We start from the raw sequence: 8,450 nt of genomic DNA on the forward strand, positions 1-8,450 counted from the left end.
TCCTCAAGTATTGCAGGGGGAAGATGCTCCTCAAGTATTGCAGGGGGAAGATGCTCCTCAAGTATTGCAGGCGGAAGATGCCCCTCAAGTGTTAAGTATGTCACAGTTTTCAAATATGATGGAAGGAAATTATTCGTTGTTATGATAGAATGTGTTTTATATTGATGTTTGTGGACATGAAGTCATAATTATCACACGAGAGCTAAGCCTTTTTAGTTTGTGTGAATCCAGAACACTATAGTACTCAACATGTTCTTGTCCTAGCTGACCTTCCACCGACTACCAGAACAATAGAACTTGAAAGGCTACTTGGGAGGTGCATGAATTCTGGAGTTCTCCTTCGCTGGGTCAATGAGTCAGTCGTAGTTGTAGTTTTTCAGACACCATCAGCTGGTAAATAGTTTAGAATTTTCGGCACAGTTTATGTCTCTAGGTAATGTTGATGAAGTTGTTTCATGCATTGATAACTATCTTGATTTTTTGATGCAGCACTCGAGGCTCTGAATCGTATTAGATCTCCTTTCACTGCACGCATACTTGATGAGAATGATACTCTGTTGAGCTCAATTTCACCGAGTGGTATGAGCTGCTCCTTGAATTTGCTAGCGTTCATAAGATCTTCCCTTTTAACCTTATATTGAAAAAAAAGGTAATGTTCCATTTTTGGTTTTGGTTTACTGTGGTAATGTCAGATCTGGAGCCTGCAAAGCTGAGGCCAAAGACTGATGTTAGAATAGCCCGGCGGCTGATCGCTCAAGGATTAGGATTGAGGTTTCCAGATTTCCCCACTGCCTTCGCGATGAAAGGACTAAGAAAACTGGAAGAAGGCACCACAAGTTGAGGGATGAAGCTTGGGGAAGTGATGATCCAAGTTAGGTTAGTTCTTGTACTTTTTTGTTGAATGGATGGAAATTCTTGTTTATCTCAAGAACGCTTTACTCCATTACACATCCCCATGGCTTGAGTTCCATTAAAGAAATATAAAAGTTTGTCCTTATGGCTGCACTATTCTGTTTTTGAACTGATGAGTGCTCTGTATAACTCGATTACCTCACTTTTATGTCCTAGAAAAGGCATTGCATGATACAAAATGAAGGACATATTGTAGGCTACAAGGAAGATACGACTCTTTGCCTTAGTGATAGAGCTAGTTTTCCTTTGATATAGTTGGGCAAGATGAAATTACAAGTTGTGAGATCTCATGTCGGTTGAATAAAGGAATGAAACATTCCTCGTAAGGGTGTGGAAATCTCTCTCTAGTACTCTAGTAGACGTGTTTTAAAAATTGTGAAGTTGATGGTGATTGATATGTAATAAGTCAAAGTGGACAATATTTGCTATGGTGGGTTTGGACCATTACAAATGGTACTAGAGCCAGTCATTGAACAGTGCGAGACACGGGTTGGAGTAGGACTAACAATATTTGATAGCGGTGGGTTTTGACTGTTACAAATGGTATCAGTGCCTGTCACCAAATGGTTCGAGACAGTCATTGGAGTAGGGCTAACAATATCTGTTAGTAGTCGTCTTAAACTATTACAAATAGTACTAGAGTCAATCATTGGACAGTACGAGACACTAGTTGGAGTAGCGGTAGACCTTCTCTATAGTAGATGCATTTTAAAATTGTGAGGCTGATGACGATACCGAACGGACCAAATCGGGAAAGACAATACACCGCTACATTTCCAAGGTAGAACTTCCAATTATGGACCTACCTCACCTCTCTATGTGGGCTCTCTTTTGGGCCACAACCCAATGCTCTTGCTCGTTGAGCCCAAATTCAATAAGGCTTGGATCTTGACCCAACATTGGGTTTAAAAAGCCCAATGATTCCCAAAAGCTACAAGAGCTCACAAGCCTTAATAACCCCTTCAATAATGGAGCATATATCTTCACTTCATTATTATTATTCTTTTGAATCAATCACCCTAGTAATCAGTAAATAACTCTTACCCAATTCGTGTATATATATTTCCAATTCAATCCCTCACTGTGCTTCGGCCTCCCGATCCAAGAGGGATCCGACGCGAGATGATGATGGGTCAACCGCGACTGGCGCTACTAGTGGACATGCTGCTTTACCTCGGTGAATAAGAAGAAATCCTCCGTTTGTTACGCGATGAGGATGGTGGGTAAAAAAAGATGAAAAGTTGAAGAGAATTTGAATGTGAAAGAGGAAAGGCGTATCCATGGCGGATCATGATGCTCCCATAATAGAGGGCAGTCAGTCATTTCGGAAGTGACCCAACTTCAAAGCTTTATTGGCTCTCTAAATTCTTACCCAAAACAACAGCCATAGCCATTCAATGTCATAGACAGACATGACACTTTCAACTTCGTCAAAGATGGTGCTAAGATTTTGTGTGTACTTCTCTCTCACTAATCGAATCGTTTTTAAGTTTGATCTTTTATTTTTATTATTGGTCCTTCGTTTTTAAGTTTGATCTTTTATTTTTATTATTGGTCGTTCGTTATGTGTTATTTAACGGTTGATGTGATGTAATGTGTTTATCTAATCTAGTATGCTGTATGAATGGAATTGTGAAAGGTAACATCTTTCATGAGTGTCGAGTTTGCTCAACATTTAAGTTAGGAAGTGTAATAATCCAAGCCTACCGCTAGCAAATATCGTCTCTTTCAGCTCGTTACATATCGTGGTCAGTCTCACGGTTTTAAAACGCGTTTGTTAGAAAAAGGTTTCTACACCCTCGTAAGAAATGATTCGTTCTCCTCTCCATCTAATATGGGACCTAATAATCCACCTTCTTTGGGAGCCAACGTCCTCGTTGTCACACTGTCTAGTGTCTGGCTCTAATACCATTTGTAACAATTAAAACCTACCGCTAGCAGATATCGTCTCCTTCAGTTTGTTACATATCGTCATCAACCTCACGATTTTAAAACGTGTCTGTCAGAGAAAGGTTTATATATGCTTGTAAGGAATGTTTTTTCTCCTCTCCATCCGATATGGGACCTAACAATCAACCTTCCTTGAGAGCCAACGTCTTCGTTAGCACACTTCCCAGTGGCTGACTCTAATACCATTTGTAACAGCTCAAGCTTAAGATTATATTAGCCGATTTGAATCGAGTTTGAAGATCACATACAAGATGCACCCTTGAGTTTTCTATTACTAAAAAAGAGTATATATTCTTTCTATCTTCTGCTTAGTTGATAGAGATTTTTTTTTTTTGACGTGAGCATTTATTCAGCCTTTTATGATTGCTAGCCTGAATATGTTATTGGATGTTTTAAAAGATATTTGTTTAGGTTAACAAATATTCCAATCTAGATAATGAAAAGTGACCAAAGATGAGGAACCTGATGACTTTACTCGTGGTGAGCTACGATATAGCCGCAGCTCAAATTAGGGTGTTCTCGTATCATATGAACGCTCCAAGCTCAACCCCACAACTAGAAAATACTATCTGTTTAGCCTCGTTACGTATTTTCGTCAGCCTCACGGTTTCCACACCCTTATAAAGATGTTTCATTCCCCCTCTTCAATTGTTGTAAGATTCATTCCCCTCTTGAATTGTTGTAAGATTCATTCCCCTCTCCAACTGATATGAGATCTCACAATCCATAGGGGCTCAGAGTCTTCATTGACACACAACCCAATGTCTAGTTCTGATATCATTTATAACGCCCAAAATCCACCAGTAGTAAATATTGTCCGTTTTGGCCCGTTATGTACTGCAATCAGCCTCACGGTTTTAAAACGCGTATGTTGGGGAGATGTTTTCACACCCTTATAAGAAATGTTTCGTTCTCATCTTCAACCGATATGGGATCTCACATCATATATCTAGTTCAACCTAATCCTTCATAATATTAGCCTATATGTACGTGTTCGGAGTCTCGATATGGATCAAAATTCAAAATCTAAATTAATAATTTAACTATATATATTATTAAACTTCATGAAGGGTAAATATTTCTCTCAAATGAAAAGTAATAATCTCTCACTCTTTCTCTTTCAACACCTTTTTATTCTTTTCAACATAATTCCCCAAAGAGTGGAAAGGCAAGTTAACACTAAATTAAGAACCCAATTCACACCCAGCTACAACAGTTAGCTTACAGCCTTCGCCAAATGAATATCATCAACTACTTAGGATGTGGCAATGCACCGTGGCTCCCAAACCACCGCCGTCCGCCGGACTTCCTTACAGCTCCCTTTTGGAGACATCACTAACATTTGTTCTTCTTCATTCACTGCTCTGTTCTTGCATATCATAATCTTCCTGTTGCTATTCTTGAATGCCGCCCCCTGCTGCCCGAGCGGGTTCACAGCCGCCGCCCCCGCTTTCGAGCTCGGCTTCGACCTCCAGTAGTACTCGTAGGCATTCAACAACGCTGCGGTAGGTGGGGCGGCGCAGGGGGTTATTGGCTGAGCTGCTGCTGCTGCTGTCTTTGGGCGTGGAGGGAGTGATGGGTTCCTGTTGGCTAAAACTCTTGATTTTCTGTTCATCATTGATGCTAATCTGTGGGATTTTAGTAACCCACTTGGTAATTGTGATGAATTTTCAATCTTTTTCTCTTCTTCTTTGATCTGGATTAAGAATATGAACAAAAGGATTAAACTTTATTGACTGTTTACATAATTAATGCAGTATTTGATCAAGATTAGCTTGCTAATTAAGTGATTTACCTCGTTAATGGGCTTGCGATTAACGAGGGTGAGAACGAGGCGGCCATCTTGACGTTGGGCGGAGAAGGTGCTCTGTGAAGGCACGGACATGGCCTCGAGGACCAACCGGCCGTTGTCACGGCGGGGCTGCATCCGTACTAACTCTCCATCCGGGCCGGAGAGTGTCGGCAACGGTGGAGGAAACGACCGGCGGGGGGGTGATTTTTTATAGCTATACTTCATCGGCTTCCCTTGATCCTCTACTTCAAACTCCTCCTCGTCGGAATCTCCGTTCTCCGATGATGGATACGACGAGAACCCATCAGAGCCGGTTTCCGATCCAAGACTTTCAGTACAAATCTCAAGGCTTTTCTCACTTAAACACTTACCCATTTGCCGAGGAGGAACATAAGGATTAGCATTAAAATCCTTACGAGATTTGATGACAGAGCCCCAAATATCAGCAGACTCTGTTTTATCCTCCTCTGTTTTCTTCTTCTTTTTCTCCCTTTCTTGAATTGAATCCCAGAGACCAAATTCTTGACAAGAAGCGACATTTTTCATTTGGGAAATCCATTTATGGGACGACATGTCAGCAGAGAGTGTTCTTCGGAGAGAAGAAGGTTGGGATTTGGAGCGGTCGGGGTCGGAGGACAGAACAGCGACGATGCCCTGTTTTTTGTCGTCGCAGGAAGCTTGAAAGATCTTCAATGGCGACATGATTTGGTTTTGTGCTGTTGGGTTTTTTTGAGTGTTTCTAGAAGAGCAACTACAGCAACCGGCAGCGGTCGGAAGAAGGAGACCGCTGAAGGTGCAGAGTTGCAGAGAAGGGAAGCAGGGGAAGTGAAGAAGAAGAAGAAGAAGAAGATGATGCAAATGAGGTTGCCACGAAAGGGGAAGAGGAAAGTGGGTATTTATAGTCCGCCATGGGAATCGATAAGAGGGCCCGCATTAACGCCACCATGAATAGACTCTGTCTCCAGCTTTGTCTTTTGCTGCCTCTACACAGTTATGCATTTTTTATTGTCTGTAAAGTTGAAGGGTACACAAAATAACCAAATATTTAGCTCTGGATTTGGAGAGGACACTTCCAACTACGACCAATTATTCCTCTTCTTCGGACAATGTGCCAATAACTTTGAGTTAGGTTTACTGCAGCGACCACCAGAAATTAAATACTCCATTTTCTTTTAGTGTTGCCACAGCTCCATAACTCCGATTTGGAGAGAGATTTTAGACGACCCGGATATTTCTATTGAGTGTATAAACGGGTTAAGGATGACGTCGCAACTCGTAAACCGGTCTCAGAGAGAGATTTGAGTCTATATAATTAGTTGTCAAGTTGAGTGCTTCTATAGAGTGTAGGGACAAGTCATGGTTAATGTATGTGATGCCATAAATTGGTCCTGCACATGGACTATGGACTACATGGGTAGAAGATTCATGATAGTCACCCCTAGTGAATGCGGTAATGACTCTAGGCCCTGACACGGTCGACATATAAGAAAACTTTCTAGAGCCTAGAGAAAAATCCATGGAAACCTATTAGGAATTGGATGCAACGACAACCTAGAAGTAGGTTGCTTATTGAGTATTTTCATACTCACCCTTTTCTCATTTTCTTTTTTAGGCACGCGTCAAGAGGGGAGGTGCTTGGGAGTTGCGCTGTCACAGAGGTCGACCCGTGTCATCAGTTAATTTGCATTTATTTAGGGTTATCATTTGTATTCATATCCCGCTTCCGTTTCCCGTTTGTAAATAACTTGAACAACATCTATTTGTATTGTTCTCATTTTCTTCTGACAATGATATTTTGTTACTCTTAATCGCACTCAATTTTACCCTATTTTTGTACTTTCACTTTTATTTTAATTCTTACTTTCATTTGCTTGTATTTTGTCTTTTAATCATGGTCCAACACTCAAAATCTCGAAAATCAGGTCGTGACACCACCCTATCCTATTTTTAAGATTATTACGAAGATTAAGAATATTTGACATTTGTTACTACCGGTAAATGTTTGATATGTAACATCATGGTTAAATAGATTTTTTAAAATTAATTAAAACAAAACAACCCAAATAGAGAGTTGGATTGTGAACTCTATTCAGAGTGCTCAAATCACTAACCCATCTAACTCGAAATTTTAAATTGGTTTGAAAAAAATTTCAAACTTAACCCTACTCGTGTATACGCCTAGTTAATAAGCAGACTATTATGATTACCGTAACATGTTGGGAACTTATTTACGAACAACAATGATGTACAAAAAATTAGAATGTATAATTATTTTGTACCAAATGTACGGAAAAGACAAAGAATGCAACAAAAATAAGGCATACGTTGATGTTGTTGGTTGCATCAGATCCAAATTGGGTGATCAGATCTTTGGAATATTTTCATGTTGGAAAGCTTGACATCTCACTACTCTCTGCTTTCTTATTTCTTCGATGATTCTTTTAGGTTTAAATCATTTTGTGTTTATACTATTATTCTATTACGTGCAAGAACGGATCATAAAGAACGGGCCATAGCTACCGAAATTTACTTGGAACGTTAAATTTGTACTAAAGAAATCTGAGTCTGTATACAAAACTGTAACATCGCTTATTACGTGTCCACTAGAGAGAGATTTCTATACCCTAATAAGGAATACTACGTTTCTCTTTCCAACTAATGTGGGATCTCGCAATCCAATTCACACCCTTTAGAGATAATTAGGTCTAATCTTGGTCGAAGAGCTCAAACAAACCTTAACTTTTGATCGGTCAAGTTCGAATAAACCCGATGCAAACTAAGACGGGCTTTATTATAGAGTTCTTTGTGAATGAGTAATCTAACTTGATTCGTTGATGGGTCTTAGGCTCTATACAAGTTGTTAGCAAGAAAAAGATTTGTATGATTGTGTAGTGAGTTGGAGTTTGGTTGTACCATAAGTGATCTTAGTGTAGATGAACGTTTAATTTTTTTTAAGTCATGATTTGAACGATGAGTTTATAATAGTCATGTGAAACGATGAAAACATTTCATGTATTAAAACGACATTTTTGACTTGTGAGACCTCATGTATCTGTACGACATATATATATATAAAATGTTGGGTGTCCACGAACATTAAAGCATCAAGTATAACAAAACACCATTTATAAGGGTGTGGAAACCTTCCCCTAGCATACGCGTTTTAAAATCTTGAGAGGAACTCAAAAAGAAAAGCTTAAAGAGGACAATATCTACCAGCGATGTGTTTGGGCTGTTACAATGTGTCTAAAATGGATATACTTATGTATGAAATCGATAAGTACGTAGCGAGATTTAGAGATAACGAAACTGATATCAACCTAATGGGTTTTATGGATACGAAAGTGGTGCACATAGAACTATGCATATGAAGTTGATACACATCCCGAACATAAAAGAATCAAAATCCAAAGTCGAGATTTCAGGTCCTACCCGAAAAGAAAAGGGTCCTTAAGGAGGATTTAAAAGTAAAATAAAAAAGCAAAAAGGGGAAGGACCAATGGAGAGGATGAAAGGCCTCAAAAAAAAGGTATTCATAGACTATGTACATCGTACTTTGATCTAAACCATTATTTTATAGTAACAATTTCATTTCTTAACTTATTATTTATACATTATCTTAACATTTTTCCGTCATTTTATCTTTTTCCTTTTAATAAAAAAACTAATAATTTAAAAAGACGAGATATCTTCAAAAGACTTTTAATAATGAAAAAAATAGCTTTTAACTCAGACGTTCCTAATCGACTCAAAATTTGGTTAAGTTTAGACATGATACTAAGAACTTTTGAGCTCC

The 8,450-nt window shown here is 39.1% G+C and overlaps 2 protein-coding genes across 11 annotated transcripts in view; one reads left to right on the forward strand and one right to left on the reverse strand.

Moving 5' to 3' along the window:
• LOC111433308 (R3H and coiled-coil domain-containing protein 1-like) overlaps nucleotides 1–1,008 on the forward strand; it is a 3,732-nt gene extending 2,724 nt beyond the window's left edge. For 3 of the 10 annotated variants that reach the window (XM_023070339.1, XM_023070356.1, XM_023070365.1), the window contains 4 exons: nucleotides 1–95; nucleotides 232–393; nucleotides 490–579; nucleotides 693–1,008. In XM_023070339.1, coding sequence (XP_022926107.1) covers nucleotides 1–95; nucleotides 232–393; nucleotides 490–579; nucleotides 693–841 — 496 coding nt within the window. In that variant the 3' untranslated portion in view covers nucleotides 842–1,008. The remainder of the gene's footprint in view (nucleotides 96–231; nucleotides 394–489; nucleotides 580–692) is intronic. The other 7 variants (XM_023070383.1, XM_023070331.1, XM_023070397.1 and 4 more) reach the window with 4 other exon arrangements.
• A 2,915-nt stretch (nucleotides 1,009–3,923) lies between these two features.
• On the reverse strand, nucleotides 3,924–5,532 carry LOC111432104 (protein FAF-like, chloroplastic). The gene is made up of 2 exons (XM_023068907.1): nucleotides 4,658–5,532; nucleotides 3,924–4,558 (listed from the first exon to the last, which is right to left on the reverse strand). Exons 1-2 carry the CDS (start codon nucleotides 5,354–5,356, stop codon nucleotides 4,118–4,120), a joined length of 1,140 nt encoding a protein of 379 aa, XP_022924675.1. The 5' UTR covers nucleotides 5,357–5,532; the 3' UTR covers nucleotides 3,924–4,117.
• Nucleotides 5,533–8,450: the final 2,918 nt, after the last annotated feature.

This window comes from Cucurbita moschata, unplaced genomic scaffold (assembly GCF_002738365.1).
Source record: "Cucurbita moschata cultivar Rifu unplaced genomic scaffold, Cmos_1.0 Cmo_Scf00003, whole genome shotgun sequence".
In the NCBI taxonomy this organism is placed as follows: Eukaryota; Viridiplantae; Streptophyta; class Magnoliopsida; order Cucurbitales; family Cucurbitaceae; genus Cucurbita; species Cucurbita moschata.

Bases quoted from the DNA above. Each gene is read 5' to 3' on its own strand.
- LOC111432104 (XM_023068907.1), bottom strand. From the start codon at position 5,356: ATGTCGCCATTGAAGATCTTTCAAGCTTCCTGCGACGACAAAAAACAG. The intron at 4,559-4,657 runs GTAAATCACTTA...TTCTTAATCCAG, and splicing joins ATCGCAAGCCCATTAACGAG to ATCAAAGAAGAAGAGAAAAA.